The 19,221-nt window shown below is 35.9% G+C and overlaps 1 protein-coding gene across 1 annotated transcript in view; it reads left to right on the top strand.

Moving 5' to 3' along the window:
* The window catches only part of RYR2 (ryanodine receptor 2), a 347,696-nt gene that overhangs the window by 107,959 nt on the left and 220,516 nt on the right, over positions 1-19,221 (top strand). The window contains 2 exon segments of the mRNA XM_031552189.1: positions 5,658-5,678; positions 13,173-13,187. Of these exon segments, the coding sequence (XP_031408049.1) occupies positions 5,658-5,678; positions 13,173-13,187 (36 nt within the window).

Raw genomic sequence — 19,221 nt, 5'->3', positions numbered from 1 at the left:
CCAGGTCCCTCTGCAGTGCCCTTCTCCCCTCAGGCAGATCAACACTCCCTCCCAGCTTGGTGTCGTCTGCAATCATCACATACAAGTGCCTTGCATTTGTAATTCTGTATTTCTGTTTAAGAAACAGGGAAAATTTGTGTTTCCTCCCAGAACTGAGTATGTTTCCTGTGCTGCAGAAAAGGTCTGGATGCATTTTGGGAAGGGAGAGTAACTATGTCTGCTGGATTTCTGAATAAGTCAGATCATCTCCAGTTGTGGAGCTCTGACTTCATTAATTACTTAGAGCAAGATTACACACATAGCTGGCAGCTGTTATTTTCTCAGCACGGTATGGGGAGTGAATCCATCTCTCATGAAGATGGAAAATGGTAAGCCTCCCTCTTTCTTAATAGGTGTTGATAAGCCAATTTCTCAAGTGCTTCCCCCAAAAATACTGAAAATCAGGAGTTAAATGTGCTCCTGACAATTAAAACCCTCTGGTTCACAGAAAGCTTAGTTAATAAAGTATCTGTAATCTGAAAACACTTTGAGATGGGCTCAAAATGTTTTAAAGTTTGCTAGCATGACTAGAGGTTTGAGTGCACCTTCAGTAAGTTGAAGGTGACACCAAGTTAGCAGGAAGTATTGATCTGCCTGGGGGTAGGAAGGCCCTACAGAGGGATTTGGGCAATCTGGATAGCTGGACTGAGGCCGATGGGATGAAGTTCAACAAGACCAAGTGCTGGGTCCTGCATTTTGGCTACAGAGTTGGAGCTGTTATGTCCAGCAGACAATGCCTGCGTAGCCCTACTGCAAGATTTGCTCTTCTAAACTTTGAATTTGTGTAACATAAATTCATAGTGCAAAGAAAGAAGAGGGAAAGAAAGGAGAGAAAGAAATGAAGATCAAATCATTTTATATATCTACGAGCCTTTGTATCAAGCAGATGGATGAATCGGCTAGAAGTAGAAAACTTTATGAAAAGATAATGTAATTTAGAAGCTCATTCTACTTAAAGTCTTGATTTTTCTCAGATATTTTAGAGATGCTGCAGTGCTAACAGGAGTAAAAGTTTTGAAGATACTGTCATTTTCTACTCAGTGTAGCTTATTTAGTATCAGACATGATTGTTAGCAAGCCATTTCAAAGGAGGCAAAAAAGAATAAGACTTGGCTTTGATCTGCCGCCCTTTGATCAAATGTAAGAACTGTAAGAAATAAAGGAGTGCATGCACAGTATTTTTGCATTATGTAAATCCTGAGGGAAAGGCAAGGACAGGAAAAAAATCATTATCTATTTCATCTCAAAGAATTGTGACAAGCAAATATTTCTATCCTGACATACATGCTCCCCTTTTGAGTGTGCTGTGTTTGGAATGAGAATGTATTTGGGCTGAGGATGCCAGAAAGATGAACACTTTTATCATCCCAGACAAGTTTGCTGTTTTGGAAATAGATGTCAGGCCTTTTTCCTATTCTAACATAATCGTTGGATCTGTAATGTGCTTAAGTTTTTCTTCCCAGGATGATGGTCAGTAGAAGTTGACTCTGTGACAAGGAGAAATTCAATTCTTTCTTTCCAGTTAACTTTTCTGATGAATGTTGCATATGGAGTTGTTGCATTGTAAACCTAACAGGTATATAAGCACAGCACTAGAAGTATTTTCTATACAAAAACCTGCAATGGAAGATAGTCCAGAGAAGAGAACATGCATCATCAGTTACCTTGTTGAATACTAAATGCAGGAAATCAATGTGAGCAGTGAAGATAATCAAGTATTGTAGCAGAAATGAAGACCTTATTTTATCTTACTTATTCTGATTAGAGGATTTTAGGCAGAGGTTTTGCTCAGTTTCCTCAGCTGAGAAATGCAAAAACAAACAAACAAATAAAAACCCCAAAGACCAAAAAACAAACAACCCAAAAGAAACAAACAAAAAAGAAATCCCCAACCAACAACAAAATAACAACAACAAAGCCCCCAAATACATTACTTTTCTCATAAGAATTTCCTATTCCTGTTCAGAAAAATGTATATAAGGGTAGAAGAAGATGCAATGTGTGCTAGCTGGAATTCATTGGTTCAATGAGATTATTTCAGATTACAATCCCATCTGTGGATCATGATAGCATATGTGTTATAGTTTTCACAAATAGTAGGTAATGTTATTAGCCCTGCTCAGCTAAGGTTCTCCTATATAGTCTGGAACAAAGTTCCTTATTGTTTTTGCATGCTGCTCAGCAAGGTAAAAGGAAACAATGCACGAGTAGTCTGCTGAGTGAAGTTTAAAGTAGCTGACTTCCCAGCATTGTGCCCTGCTAATGAAGGGTGCTGTATGAGCCCACGTATGTGCAGTTCTGTGTAGTGTGAGCTTGCTTCATGTCAAAATGTAAAAAATGAGTCTGTGAATGATGCCTCATAGTGGTGGAATTATGCCTCTCTGTTTTGTTTTTAGCTCCTTAGACAGTAGAAAAGAGAAGTAAAAGAGCTATATTCCTGCTGTTTTAACTGGCTTTTATGTCTGGTTAATGTAACATTGGATATATGCATCTCACAGTAAAAACTGTTGGAAAACTAGTCTTCCAGATTGGATTAAATGAATATAAGATGAACACTTGGCTGGAAGACTAGAGTTGTTACATACCTCTGAAAAGAAATCAGCAAATGCAGATCACTGAAGTACTTACGAGTGTACGTAGCTAAAAGAATTTTGAACTTAGAACATCTGTTTTTCCTGATTTTTGTACACATTTGTTGAGCCTGTACTGGGAAAAGGATGGATTATAGTCCATAAATAGGATAAAATAGAATCATTTGAATTGGAAAACACCTTTAGAATCCAACTGCCCTGCAATGAACAGGGACGCTTACAGCTAGTATAAGTTGCCCAGAGCCCTATCTAGTCTGACCTTGAATATTATCAAGAATGGGACATTCGCCTTCTTTCTGGGCAACCTGTTCCAGTACCTTACTGCTCTTATTGTATAAAATGTCTTCCTTATATCCGAGCTAAATCTCCTGTTCTATTTTAAAACCTTTTCCCCTGGTCCTGTCAAAACAGACCTTGCTAAAGAGTCTATCTGCTTCTTTCTTATAGCCACATGTTAGATACTGAAAGGCTGCCATCACATCTCCTTGCAGCCTTATCTCCTCCAGGCTGAACAGCCCCAGCTCTCTCAGCTGAAGGCAGTTATCAGTGTGAAACTGAATCTGTATTTAGAGGTTCTGTGAGACATCTTTTTGCTTGTTAACTGAATTATAGGTTAAATCTTACACAAGTACTAGGATGACGTGCTTATTGTACCTTTTTGTTTCTATTCATGTAAGCTTTACACCTATTTTATCTGTATTAGATCTTGGTAAAGAGTACTTGTAGTTATTTTTAGTTGACTGTACTTCAGCAGGAATTTTGGGGCAAGAAAATACATTATCAAGTCATGCTTATGACTTTTTTCCCTGTTAGAGAATTCCAAATACCTTGAAGTTGGCATGCTTTCCAGTATAAGTTACACAGAGTAAAACCTAACAAAATTTTAATTACGTATATCACATAGGAAAGTTTAGAATTTTGGACAGTGACCTATAGGGAAGAAATGTTGTCTTGTGACTTCAGGAGTTGGAAAAGCACTCTTGTAGATGGGTAGAGAAAAGTGAGCACACCTGGTATGGGAGAGCTCTGCAGATGCACACAGCAGAATGATTGAATGTGATGAAAACTGAAAATTCAGGACTTTATCGTGGTGTGCATTGTGCTGGTGGATGACCATACTTTCAGAAGCAGATTGCTTTGGATTCGTTCATAATATTGTATTTTCATAATTACTGTAGGATTTGACAACTGTACAAAATTGGTTCATATGATTGTCCTCAAGAACTGCTGAGTGAAGGTGCCTTTGGCATATATCAGAGACTATTGATATTCCCTTTGAAGATGGATATACAAATATCTAGTGTGCATAGTTTATAAATACTTGACAAATGCTGCACTTGACTTTTGAACCTAACTAGAGCCCACTAAAATAAGCAGTCAATCGAGCAATTATAAGAAAATTCATTGTACAACTAAAAATGCTCAATGAGCCTTGAGAGGATTCTTTGTAAAACTGATTGTGGTTGAACTGATCATTTAAATTTTGGAACAGTAGCATTGTTGCACAGTCAAATTGTTTGTGATGCGTTGTTCATAATGCATACATAATTTGAACAAAAGATGTATGAAAAGCAAGCTAATAAATAAATAATGTAAAATAAGTTGGCTATTTCTTACTTTTTTTTCTTTTTTTTTTAAGCTATAATAGCTGCCTTCTTTGCATTAGGCTTTAGACTGTTGCCAGTTTTTCTAACTTGTCCAGATCTTACTTTTTTCTTATTACATTGCATATGTTTTAAAATACCAGATGTTTTTTAGAAGTAATTTCTGTAACTGAAGTTGGTAATTAAACTCGTGGAACTCCTGTTATAAATCTAAATGCAGTCGACATATCAGAGGAGAGATAGGAATGGTCAAATTAAAAATCCTTACAAGTTGGTATTAATTAGCTAAAAAGTCAGATGGTGTTTTCAAATCTTTGTGTGTGAGCAGAACCTACTGATATATAAATGCTTTAAAATATAAAATGTAAAACCATTGCACTTTAAGGTGTTAAAAAATGAGGAAATATGCTTTGAATAATATTATTTTTAGTAGATGAGAACTGAATTCCTTGTTTTCTATTACAATAATTAAAGAAGCATCTGGAATCCAAATAGTTTGCTACTGGTTTTGATAACGTAGTACAAATTTTGAGTAATTTTCTTCTTAAATTGTTCCAAATGTTGTATATAACATATGCTCACAGAAGGTCCATATGTACCTGTAGCAAAACCACTGAAGGCTTGATATGCTTCAGTACATTCTGTATTAAATCCAGAAAAAAAAATACTTCGGATCTAAATTTTTAGTATTTAGTACAGTACTAACTTTTTAATAGTTGAAATTTGTTCTAGTTCTACTTAGCTTTCCTGATAATATATGATGGTCTAAATAATTTTTAGAGAGAGTTATTTTAAATCAGTTTATTTAATAAGCATGAAAACAGTTTTTTTATCACAAAAACTTAAGCTTTCAGAATGGTTCTCTATTACTGAAAAATGAATGACATTTTGGTTTCAGTTCTCTGTTCTTCTATTTTCTCATGCTGCAGTCTGTTGGGTCCAGGTTTGATGTTTGTCCCCTAATTGTAGGTTTCATACGTTTAGCGTTCATTATATCCACAAACCTTTAATAGCCACCACTAAATCTTTTCAAGTAAAAAATATTCACTTTGGAATATTATTCAAGAGAAGATGGAGAAGTGTTTTTTGTAAAATTGTGTTTTGTAAATTTGTCCAGTTGCTAAAGAGTACAATGCGCAGCTAGATCAGCATCAGTCTTCATTTACTACCCCAATCTGAAATTTAAATGGACATTTTGAGCTACCAGAATTTTAAGTGTTTCTAATAAAATAAAGAGAAAAAAAAATTGAGGCTCTGAAATTTTTAAGAGAAGATGCCGAAACAATAGCTTCTATTCATACACATACATTTTCTTTAATTCTAGATACATTTCCAAGGAAGTGAAACATTAAGTTCAAAGTAGACTTTGATATGTGTATTTAAAGAAAGAGATTTACTGATTTCTTGCTTTTTCTTCCTACAGCTAGTTGATGTGGAAAAATGGGTATGTGATTCTGTCTTTTATTCACTTGATCCCAAATGTTTCATGTTGCCACTGAGTCTAATATGTCTGTTCTTATACCGTGTGCTCATGAATCTCCAACTTGCTTGGCTCAAAAAGGGAGGCAAATATAAGGCCATATAAGATCTGATCATTCCTGTATTTTCATACCAAATTTCATGCTAATGCAATGACTTCTCCCTTTAAATTAGATCTTAGAACTCTGCAATACGCTCTTGTGGTTATTGTCCCTCAGTTTTGAGCCTTGCTGTCTAGTGTTATTACTCCATTCTGTTACCCACCTTGTCTTTTCCAGTACAGACAACATAATTCTAAAATGCATGACAATAATTAATACTAATAAATAATGGGTGATACTGTTTCTAACTGCATCTATTATATGTACTAAGTATTTCAGATGTAGAACAGCTGCTACAGAATAAAAAAATCATACATCACAACAACTGAAGTCAAAGCACAGTTCTCAGATGGATGTTTTGCTCAGAGCTTTCCTAATGTGTCTGTGTATGCCATACATACATAGATATTTGTGTGGACATCCAATATAAACCCCTAGTATGGGACATGTTTGCATATGTTTCTCTCAAGTGTAATCATAATGTGCATATGTATGAGTTAGTGGTCATAAAGGCGTGCGTAAAATTGTTTGTTCATGCTAAAAAAAATAAAGGAAAAAAAAGAAGCCTCTCTGAAAGCTTGGACCGTAAAAGGCCTCTATAATTTCTTTGTATTTAATTTGCACTGCACGTGATCAAAAATCACTCAGATATCCTTTGGATTATTGCCAATTGCATTGCTAGAGCACTGGTTTTACTTTCTTTTAGCTAGTGTTTATAGAACTTTAATCTATGGCAATTACATGTTTATAGCAAGTAGTGAATTAAGTTATAGCTTGCTTGACATGCCTGTAGGTAAGTACATATTTTAAATGGTGGCTTAAGGTTTTCAGCTCACTTTCTACTGGTGTATCTTCAGTTATCTATATCACTGTATATATAAATGCTTGTGGTATTTATTAATGAATAAATGTTGTTAAGTTAATTTCAGTTCATTATATCAGTATGCTGGCATTATTCATGTTCAGTGAATCAGATATTTTTCAAAACCAGTATGGAGTTACTTGGAATGTTTCTTAAGCCATAATGGTGGTTAGATAATTTTCTCATTTTGTCCAACATTTTAATTACACATAATCTACACATTGATTCTACATCTTTGGGTTCTGAGGTTTTATTCCTAGAAACAATTTTGCTGTAAAGAGAAAACCAGCATAATAGGGAAGTTAAATAGTGTACCAGTATATGCAGTTCTCGTGCTCTAATATAGCTTGTTTCTTGACTGAAGTACTTGAATAGTGCATTCTTGGAAAATACAATGTTACCTGAATAAATACAAGTGAGATTTGCCCTATTTTTTTTTTTTTAATTTCAGAATTTGGAAACATCAGAATCTTATCCTTAAGAAAGGCTGCTTTGCAGAAGCATGTTCTTAAACTATGCTAAAATGAGATGTTTCCCATGACATCAGAGCTAAATGTTTCTTTGCAACTTGCATGAGCTGAAGTCTTTTCTTAGTTGATCAGTTAAGTAATCCAGACAGCCTCCTATCTGATGCAGCTGAAGTGAGTGCTGGCTTTACTTCAAATATGAAATCATCTCATTTCAAGTGAGCCCTCATTTGCCCTGTAAGGCAACTCTTAGCACTCTGTAATTCCAGATGATTCCCTGGCAGTTCACAGATATACATACTGAATTAATCCAGAATGCATTAAAGGGACACACAAAACTTAAAGATGCATTTTAATAGAAGTTACTAAAAGCAGCAGAATGCTGTGTGTTGCACAGATGATATAACAGCTGATTTCTGGTCAATGAGGTTAAGTACCTTATTTTAACACAGATCTCTGTAAAACATCTTCCATTGTAGAATGTTCAAGGTCTGTTCACTTATGTCTGTGTATCTGTGGACACCCTGAAGCCCAATCCCAGAGCCTAAGTTAAGCAAATTTAATGCCAAATTAGTGACCAGATCAATAAATGAACTTACTGCAAGCAGTTTCATGGAGTTAAGCTTAACTCATCCACTTCTGGGCTGTTGCTGCCTATAAAATCTGCTAGTGAAATTTTTATAATAATTATTCCAGTTCTGCCTCTCATCACTTGAATTACTATCATTGCTTTAATTTTGTCCCCAGATGCTTATTCCACTTTAAGAACAAGAGTATTGAAGCTATTTTATGGAAGAACTAAGCGAACTTGTGATATTCCTTGAACTTCTGTTCTTTTCCTTTTTTATCTCTGCTGGTATGACTGTAAGTACCATAGGTCTGCATTAGCGCAGAATCAATCATAGAAGCATAGAATGGCTTGGTTTAGAAGAGAACACAAAGATCATCCAGTTCAAACCCCCTGCCATGGGCAGGGTTGCAACTCACCAGCTCAGGCTGCCCAGTGCTCCATCCAATCTGGCCTTGAACATTTCCAAGGATGGGGCATTCACAGCTTCTCTGGGCAACTTGTTCCAACATCTCAATGCCCTCTGAGAAGAAATTTCTTCCTAACATCTAATCTAAATCTCCTCTCTTTTTGTTTCAAACAATTCCTCCTTTGTGCTGTCCTCATCAAACCATGTAAAAATTGATTTTTTTGTCTTTAAGCTCTAAGTGTTTCAAGGCCACAATAAGGTCTCCTTGGAGGCTTTTCTTCTCTGCTGAACAAACACAGATCTCTCGGCCTTTCTTTGTAGGAGAGGTGTTCTCTTAACATCTTGGTGTCGTCCTCTGGACCTGCTCCATCAGCTCCACATCTCTTTTGTGCTCGTGGCCCAGGCTTGGAGGCAGTACTCCAGGTGGGGCCCCCATGAGGGCAGAGAAAGAGCGGTACATACAATTGTCTTCCTCTCCCTGCTGGCCACCCATCTTTTGATGCAGCCATCATACTGTTGGCTTTCTGGGATGCAAGTGCACATTGCTGGCTCATGTCAAGCCTTTCATCCACCTCAAATCTGTAGGACTGTTCTCAATTATTTTCCCAGTCTGCACAAATATCTGGGGCTGCCTTGGCCCATGTGCAACATCCTGTACTTGGCCATATTGAATCTCACTAGATTCTTTTGGGCCCACTCCTAAAGCGTGCCCAGGTCCCTTTGAATGATATCCCTTCCTGTTATTGTGCCAGCTGTGCCATTCAGCACCATTCATCTGCAAACTTGCTGAGGGGTGCACTCTTTCCCATATCTTGATAAAGATGCTAAAGACAGGCCACTGAGGAGCAACACTTGTGACTGATCTCCACCTGGACATAGAACCATTGTCTTCTGATACTTATAGTGTGGCAGACTTCATGATTTTAGATTAGGTTTTAGGCATGTGACACTAATCATTCTTTCCATCATCCTAACTCAATCATTCACTCACAAATAAATAAGCTATTTAAGTCTCTCTTGAGGACAGTAAGGATGTGGTGTTAATAAAAATATTTACAGATTTTGGGGGCTATTATACAATTTGGCTCCTTAGATTTTTGGTTTGCACTTCCAACATAAATTTCACCTCAATTCCTGGAATTCCTGACTATATGGAAAGACCATAATGACAATACTGTATTTAATCCCAAGCTATTCAGGTTAGTAACCTCTTAGTTTAAAGATTCTCTCTTTTGTACTACTGTTGTAGAAATTTGCTTACAAAGAAATGTCAGACTTTGACTCAATGCTATTAAAAAAATATGGAGAACTTGTAAACTGAAAGTGTAGACGTAGCTTAAATTCACAGTACTATTGATACCTGGAACATAGCTTGAAATTCTCAGATCAGTAAAATGAGATGCAGGAGAAATGCCAAGGCTATGCAGTTAGATACAGAGTTAGAATCCTACCGTTCAGTTAAAAGAAAATTTGGTCAGATTTACACAGTTTTGCTGTGGAAAGAAAAAAGTTTTTAGAAAATGGTTGTATCACTTTCTCTAGATGGTATGAATTAGACCTGGACTGCGATTAGCATTTACTAAAATGCAGAATATTTTTGGAAATACTCATTTGGAAATGCAGATGTAATTGAAAATACAGCACTAGGTGTGTTTTTTTTTAAACAGTCTTTCTGTAGTTGCTGTATTTGCTATCGCTCTCATTAATAATCATGGATGTGCAATGAATTACTTTAAATGGCACTGAAGTTAAAGTAACTGTTTATCTTCAATTAAGGTTTGTTCATTTTTTAAGTCATGATGCAAGCCATGGAGGTAATCCTCTCGATGAATGCTCAGAGTTTAATTCCTCTGCAAGTATGGCATTTCTGTAACACTAAGCACTTACGCAATCTTTTGTGCTCCATTTTTTTAAATAGCATATGCATTTGAAAACTGAAGTTATTGAAATATGAGTATGCAGTTGTCAGTTGGATTCAGATACCAGTTCTACCTCTCAGAATAACTTTTAGAGAAGATGTTAATGTTAGAGAAATGTGTTCATATAAAACTCACAGTCTGATTTCTTGAACAAGTCATTATAGAGGTTTAATGCTGTCTTTAATGACTTCGGTCATCAGACTCGCACTGATATCAATTTGATGTAGTCCAAAAAGACATCAGAAGTGCAGTTGTTGCACCTTGCTCATTGGCTTCTAGGTGCTCAGTTGAGAAACTCCAATTGATTCTTGAATTTGTTGTAGACAGTGTAGAATTAGCAAGTTATTTAAGCTGATAACTGTAATCAAGACAGAGAATTTGAAGCTTCTGTTGTATGTTTATTTTCACCCTAAATAGAATGGCATCTTAATAAATCTTAATCAGATTAATTTTAGAAATGTCTCTCTTCCTTGACTAGCTGGAAACTATGTAATGCAGATAAATCACATCTTTATTAATTCTTAAGACTTAGGTTTCTTTTCTTGCATGTCATACTGGATATTGCATACATTTGTATGCTTTGTAAGGGTGTATATAATGCAGAATTTCAACCATAGGCATGACCAACCTCTGTTGTCAGGAGTTCAAATTCACAGATTAAGAGATTTGTGTATAGCTAAAGTTATAGGTCATCACAATTTGATCTCTTCTTTTACTTTTAGCTGATGATTGCTGACTAGTGTACAGCAATTCTTTGTTGTACTTGGTGACTGTATCAGACTGTATAATTTTAACATTTTGGTATCAGTCTTTGGTGTAAAACCTTTCAAGAGCAGTGGATGTTGGAATGACTCCAAGAAATTTCAAGTTATAGGTCTGTTCTCTCTGATTAATTTTCAAGTATGGAAACTGTGACAGCATGTTGAATTGCAAATGTTTTATGAGAAATTAATGTGCTCGTTCTTTCTGTGGAATAAAGAGCAATATGAAGGAGCAGAAAGGAAGTTCTTCCTCTACAGAAGATCAGTTGTAGCAGTGTCCTCTGTAACACTGTTGCACACTTGTAGGTTTATTTTTAGGGGTTATTTTTTTCCTCCAAACTGAAAGTTGATGTTTTTTTAAAAGTGTTGCACTTCACCCTGGAATGGATTTAATTTTAAAACATGGGAGAGTCGTCTTGTAGGAGGATGTGACATGAGTACCTGGAACCCTCTGTCCTGTACGTTTGATAATAGCTGGGCGGGTACTGTCCAGTTCATTACAGGTAGCATCTCTGGTTTACCTTGGAGTTTCATAGAGGCATTCACTTCACTTGTCATGATAACTGGCATGTAAGTGTTTGCTGTGAAGAGAAAGCATTCTTATAACAGCAGGCTAAGCGTATTTTTGCTCTGATGGTTTTGGCATTAGGTAAATAAGTAAATGTTCACAGTTACTTATCGACTGTCATTCTCTCACCCTTTCTAGCTTGGGGGTGTGACACATTCTGTCTTTAAGAATGACGTGTAAATGATCTTCAAAATTATTAAGGAGCCAGAGTAACTGAAGAACATAATGTGGCAGCAACTAAGAGATGAATATCGTTTCTCTTTCTCTTGCTACAGTTCACTTAGTAGGTTTAGCAGGAGAGAATTAATTGTTAATTCTGACGTTCCAAAAAATCCAGGATAAAATTCTTCTGTATCTTTTTAGTAATCATGAGAAGAGAGAAACTATTCATGTTAATCTGACGTGAGTGAAGAAATTAGATTCAAGCAGTTAAGTTATGGAAACAGAGCCAGTCCCACGGAAGGGCTGCTGCTTAATGTACTTGTCACATGGAAAAGTAACCGTGGTTGCACGGTTCTCAGGACAAAATTTCACAGATAAATAGCAGATAGAAAAGCTTGAGGTCCTTGATGAATGTAGTCTTCTTGACTTCTTTATTGTAAGGGAAATTCAATATTGACAAATATAGGAAAGTTTTTTAAAAATTATGTAATTAGCTGATTTCTCTTTTAGTGAATTTATACACTTAAAGTGTTCACAGCGGAGCAAAGACTTCAGGTTAGCTTCTGAAGCCACTCATTAAAAGCAAACAAAGTATTGGGGCAAGAAATGGGATGTAAAATAATCTACAAATGATCACACTGCTGATTTATGCATATATTTTAAGGAATCAATTTATGAGGATGGTGGACGAGGTTCCCAGTTTTTAGTTTTGCTGAATTTATTTCCAAATGCCTGAACACTAAGTTCCTGATTTAGTGAAGAAGATTTTCCTAAAGAGAAGAATGCTTTGACGTCATTATTTTATACTGTACTCTTTTTCCCATGTATTTAATATTTATCTACAACATCATTTGATCTCTGAGAACAGATGTTTCTGTTTTAAAAGTCTGAATGAAGTGAAAGCACAGTGTTTCCTGGAGGCTACCGACTTAGACTCTTTTCATGTGAGATAGGGATTTACTGCTGGACTTCAGTCCCTAGCTTCAAAATTTCAGATATCAAACCACGAACTAATTAAGAGCAGCAGGGGAAAAGGTGACAATAGATCTTGTGCAGAGAAAGTGGGATCACTGCAAGTAACCTCTCCTCTTACTCTTAAGCATCTCTATGAAAATTAACCCCAACATTTCCATAATTTTCTAACATCAGTTATTTGGTACTTCATTTTTTTTTTTAATTAAATGCATGAAATATTAGTAATATTTTCATTTTCCTAACTTTGTCTGCACTTGTGTGTTATAAATTGTTACTGTAATAGTGTTGCTTCCCAGCATTGCTCTTTGAATGCAAGACTATAACTTGCATTGAACTATTATGCAGGCCAAGTATTTAAAGATGATCAGGTATGGCATCTATTTTGCCTATACTGTTTTATCTTTAAGCTACAAGTATTTAATTTAGTATATTATTTAAAGTAAAAAAATCTTATATAGAAAAACAATGAAGCCTTGTTCTGAGCAGCTGTTTTGCTATACAAGCTATAGTTATGCTAATTACAATGATAAATGTTCCTTTTAACTGCAATTTGTGGTTCTGTGTATCCACTCACTATTTTACAGAAAACAAGTCCCATTTTTAAGCACCTGAAAAGCAAATATTCATTTCACATTTTCTCTTTTTCCCTCCTCTCATGGCTCTACAGAAATTTATGATGAAGGTAAGTAAGTTAAACATTTAGTACTGTATTTTCTGTAAATTTCCGATATCATTTAATTTGTTATTTTTATTTTTCACATCAGCATCTAACTAGCCTTCACTGAAAAAGAACATAATGAATTTTGTAAAACTATGGATTTAGAAACTACAGTGATTCTAGCTTGAATTGAGGTTATGACTTCTTCAGATCACAAAAGCCCAAAAGTAGGCATCTGTGTCTGTGGAGACAGAGCACTGGGCCAGCACCTGTAGTTCTCAGTTCATCATTACTCTTTCTGTGAGAATGGAACACTGCCTGCTGAACAAGGAATCTTGAGACAATGAGTAAACAGCAGAATTCACTGTAGATCACTTAGGCATTTGGCAGATCAGGGACAGCATTCTCTTTCTTCTGAGACAGGGTTGCTGTTGTGAGTGGGCAGCCCATCAGGGCTCAGGTCAGAGAGCAAAAGCTCTGCTTCCTCTCTCTATTTCTCTTTTCCTTTTTTTCTTTCCTTTTTTCTTTACTACTTTATTTTTTTTCCTCTTTAACTATAAATAAGGAGTTTGGAGAGCTTCCAGGCATTCTAAATAACTGACATTTGGAATAATTGGATGTGATTTATCCAAGATGTGCTGGTTATACTCTTTTTACATTTTGCCTTCTAAAATGATTTGCTTACAATTTTCATCCCCAGTGAGCCCACACTTCTGTGATATGGTCTTGCTTGCTTCGTTGTCACTCTGAGTTGGGGAGGAATTTTGGGCTAAATAAGCAGTGCTATTTCAGGCAGTGAATTTAATAACGTCAGAGGAGTTTTCTTCATATGACTCCTCTGCTGATCCATCTTTTCTTCCCACTTGGTTGTCTGTCTTATTCTTTATCTGTAAGCTTCTTTCTCAAGTGACAAGGATGACTCACATTCCTCGTATCATACAGTAACAGAAAAAGCTTTTCCACAGTCCTTACCCTCTGAAAAATGCCTCTCTCTTCCACTTATTTAGATCTAAAATAACCAGGCAGATTTTTAATAATTTCTTCCATCTCCTCTGTAGAGAAAGAGGAGGAGGAGGAGGTGGGAAGAGAAATCTTCACTAGACTAAGGGAGAAATCAATAAATTTCCTCTTGGGCAATTTTCTTCTAAATTGCTATAAGTGCTTGAAAATAGGAGTTGATAATGGAAGCATTACCTCAGCTAGAAATATAAATGCTTATTTTACATAGAGGGCTCAAAACAGATGATCAATATTATTTATTTTTGATTTATTTCCACTGCCATGTTGGCTTTTCATTGATGTGAAGTTCACCATTGTTGGAGAAGGGTAACATAAATGTAGCACTGGAAATATTAAACACAAGGTGGAACTGAAGTGTTTCTATTTATGTGACTGATTAATCTTTTTTCCAACAAATCAATATTATTGAAATTGAGATAATTTAGTATGGTGCTGGGAGAGATGTTTGTTATCATTACCAATTGTTTCAGTTTTTTTAATGTAAGTAGTAAAATATCTGTGTTCTTAATTGAGTAAGACATAGTCATGATTTTTACTGGCCTGTTAATTTAATCAAGTGATATTTATATGAAGTATAATTACACACTGTACTTATTAGTCAACCTATAATTTAACAGAGCTCCTTTCTCTGTTCTTTGGGTTGGCATATTATAAAATAGGAGGTAAGTGCCAATTGTACTGAAAAAGTATGGAACGCCTTTTGATCTTGTGTGTTGCAGATGCCTTCTTCATTAAGTGCAGGGAGGTGGTCTCCTACTTATCTCCTGAATTTTTGCAGCACTTACTATTTTGTAGTGAATTCCTTGAATAAATGTAGCATAATGAAATAGTGATTTTAAAAAAAGGTGTGAAGACTACAATGTGTATTGCATAATATATGTATATAATGCCTTATTGAACTTTCTGTTGTTTTATTTCAGCATAGTATATAGGCTACAGTGAGACATGGAAAGAGGTTTTAAATGGTGTTGAATATGCCCTTCAGCACTGCTGTTACTTGAGATGAGAGAGGTGAAGGATTACATTAGCACAATGCTGTATGTCAGTGAATTGAGTCACTTGACATCTTTAAATTCTAAGTAGCTGCACGCTATGGGTTTGATGCCAGCCTCTGGAAATGGCAGTCCAAAGAACACAGTAATTACAGAAGGGTCTCATTAGCATTTATGTTTTTATGGTAGAAGAATTCCCAGCATCTGTGCCTGGATGTTTTTACTTTGAAAAGAAAATTCTGACATCTTCTCCTCTCCAAATATTTTTAAAGAAAACAGATATTTCTATAAGCAAGAAGAATGTGGAAAACTCCTTGGCTCACACTCCATAGCTTTGTTTGCAATCTTTTCTTCTTGCACCATTTTCAAGTTTTCCAGTGCTGCTGGAGATGTAATTTCCTAGCATTGCTATTGCAAGTGTGAATATATATTCCACTGGTTCTTCAGTTTCCTTAGGCAGAACTAACTTGAGTATTTGGCTTTTTTTAATCACTAAATTCTTTTAGCTATCCCTAAGCTGTTATTGATAATGTTGATATTAAGAGAATCATAGAATCATTAACATTGGAAAAGACTGCTAAATATCATCTAGTTAAACTGTCTACCTACTACCAGTATTTCCCAACTAAACCATGTCCCTGAGTACTATATCTGCATGTTTTTTAACACCTCCTGGGATGGTGTCTCAACTACCTCATTGGACAGCATGTTCCAGTGCCTGACCACTCTTTTGGAGAAGTTCTTCCTAACGTCCAACTTGAATCTCCCCTGCTGCAACTTGATGCTATTCCCTCTCATCCTATTACTGTCACTCAGGAGAAGAGGCCAACCCAAATTTTGCTAGAACCTCCTTTCAGGGAGTTGTAGAGTGTAATAAGGTTTCTCTTGAGCTTCCTCTTCTCCAGACTAAATAATCCCAGTTCTCTCAGTTTGTGCTTCAGATCCTTCACCTGCTTTGTTGCCCTTCTCTGGACGTGCTCCAGGACCTTAATGTCGTTCTTGTAGTGAAGGGTCCAAAACAAAAAACGGTACTTGAGGTGTAGCCTCACCAGTGCCAAGTACAGGGAGGCAATCACTTCCCTGCTCCTGCTGGCTACACTATAACTGATACAAGCCAGGTTGCTGTTGGCCTTCTTGGCCACCTAGTCTCCAGCCACTCTGCCCCAAGCCTGTTGCTCTGCATGAAGGAGACTTTCTCTGTTTTCCAGGTTAGGTGTTGCCTGGTATCAGGAGGAAGCTCTTATGCTGGTTTCAGTGTGAAAAGCATTAGACACCAGTACAATTGTGGGGTAGTCTCCATAAAGCACTTGCCTGTAGTGGTCTCCAGCTTTGGTCAGCTTGTAGGACTGTATCTTCACAGCTGGTTTTAGGTAAATTGGTCTACAATAGATGGGAAAAATGCATGCTAGTAATGGAATGAATTATTCTTATGTTCCTGTGGATGCATCATTTTGAGTATCCTCTACAGAAATGATTGGCGCATCATGTAAAGATTTGTGCGTAGATTCACATAATTATGCTTTTAGAGCATGGGACAGCCTTCCTTCCCATTCCTCCTGATTCCTTTCAGTCTCTGTCCGGTTTCTATCATTTCATTGCTAATTCTGCTGTCATGGAAGTTTTGTTCTCCTGAGTGAAAACTCAAAATCTTTCAAGATCTTTCAGCACTTTTTTTTCTATCTTGCAGGTTACTAAATGCCATCATTTAATTTACTTAACTATCAATCTTAAAGATATTTTATATAAACAGAGCATGTGTTCCTCACCTTGTACTCATAGTTTTCTTTCTAGAGAACCAGTTGAGGCTACATGCTAGCATTGGTCTCCTACTTCAAAAAGTTTTATTTGGCTTTTAGTAAAAGGCGTTGATGTTAACTGTCTTACACTTCTGAGGGCAGCTAGATTCTGGTTAGGAAGAGTGTATGCCAGAGCCTACATGCTTTCACTCAGAATGCATCGTTGATGACTTTTTCAAGCCAGTACTTCTTATGAGACCCTAATTTCCGATTTGATTTCTCTTGCTAATAGATCTAAACATAATTTCAGACTGTTGACTGGTCATGTGTGGTGAATGTGATAGCTCCCACATGAGACCCAAAGAATGGAATTTGAGAGACTCTGTCAGTGGTGGCTGCAGTTTTCTGCTTGGTATTTTTATGGTTTTGTTGGTTCTGAACCAACCCCTATAAGCGTTCGAAGCAGGAAATTGAGAGGTATTCTAAGTTTAATAAAATGCTTCTACTTATGCAGTTAAATTAGTGCCTTGATTTAGATAGATTTTTTTTTTTTGCTCATTCTGCAGTTTTTGTATCAGTAAAAATATTTGTAAGATGTATATTATATAGCTTCATGAAACTTACAGCACTCTCTTGGTGAAGATGATTGTTTTCACTTTTTTTTTTTTTCCTAAGAGTTTTTAAGGTGTAAGGTGTCATCTGTTTGACATATTATTGTCTCCAGCATCTGCTTTTTGTGTTAGATGAACATAACCATTATAAACAATTAGCTTTTCCCCTCATTCAAACTTGTCAAGCTGATGCTTAAAAATAGGTTTGCAATACCTTTATTTAAAATTCCAAGTTGATATGTTTTAAGTCATTGTACTATTACTACATATTAGCATTTTAAGTATGTGACAAAAATAAATTTAATGCAGAACTGTTTTCTGGAATTATCTTTGGAAACAAAAGATTAATTTAAGCTTTACTTCAGGGCTTTGTTCCATTTTAATGAAATGTAAATACCTGATGCTTTAAAGGACAATGTTTTACTACTGTGTACGTATGTTATATTTAAGACTTTTAACTTTATCTTGCTATATTTGCCTTGGAAGATATTTGTGAAGAAAAATGGTAATCACGTTACTTCCTTTACTGTATAGCCACTCTCAGCTGTAATAAAATTTCATTGCCATGAAAATGGTTTTATAGTACTTTTAGAAACCTATTCAGAGTAATACCTGAATGGCCCTAAGGTTCATCTAGACCATTTGGTCTAACATCTCCTTTGGTTAGGTCTAGGGCACAGAGGAAATATTAGGCAAAGAAACTGGTTGAAATTTACCATTATTATTAACTATATGGATTGGTTTTTTTTTTAAGGATTTACTACCTATGCCTTGTAGTTTATTGTTCAACTGATTTTTAGTCCTTTTAACTTCTTTTTTCTTGTTAACTCTCTCAAAACTGTAGTTGCTTACGATCTGGTTTTTGTAATGCCATTTTCCCTACAGCGTATACAACTAATTCCATTCTGTTCTTATAGGTTCACTGTGAAAGATCTTCCAGGCAATAAAAGCTATTACACAATTCTTAATAACACTGTTTTACCTTGTTTGATTTTCTACAGAGTGTGATTAAGTTCTTATTTTGTTATGACACGTTCAGTGCTAGTGGTTCAAATGGCTTTCCTGGTTGACTAGAATTGTCTGGAACATCATATATTGATGCGAGTGCATTTCTCAGGCATTATAGTTCTGAATAGTGCAAATGTTGCAAAAGATTTGTTTGTGCATGCACAAAGCACTGGAATTACTTTCCTGTTTGAATGAACATGCTTTTTCATTTTTATCTTTTGTTGGTATGTCCCTGAAGGGTTTTTTTTGTGTTTTTTTTTTAGTTTTTTTTTGTTATTTTTTTACATCTTTGGGGATTGCATGGACCTGTGAAGAAAAGATTAGCATTGGTTTGTAGTAGCATACTCTTTGATGTAATAAATCTTTTCTCTAGTAGAAATTAAGCTGTTCTCTTGAAAAGAACAAAAAGCCAATGTCTTTTTGATTAAAAATCTCTTTGAATGTCTAAGGTATTCACTTTTTGTAATTACAAAAGTTTCTCAGTACAAGTGAGAACTTGCCAGAAGGAGGCAAGTTGGAGGATAAAATTCCAAGGAGAGCATTCATATGATTGATATTTCTGAGTGGCATAGATAGTAAAAATGTCAATGGATTCAGCCCTTGATCCCAAATATATTTTTCTACATCCTGCTTTTATTCAGGGAATGTCCAACTTAGAAATGACTCTGAATGGTATGAATTAAAAGTATAA

Source organism: Meleagris gallopavo, chromosome 2 (genome assembly GCF_000146605.3).
Source record: "Meleagris gallopavo isolate NT-WF06-2002-E0010 breed Aviagen turkey brand Nicholas breeding stock chromosome 2, Turkey_5.1, whole genome shotgun sequence".
Lineage (NCBI taxonomy): Eukaryota > Metazoa > Chordata > Aves > Galliformes > Phasianidae > Meleagris > Meleagris gallopavo.
The sequence above is the reverse complement of the archived record's forward strand: the minus strand, read 5'-3'. Positions and strand labels throughout refer to the sequence as shown.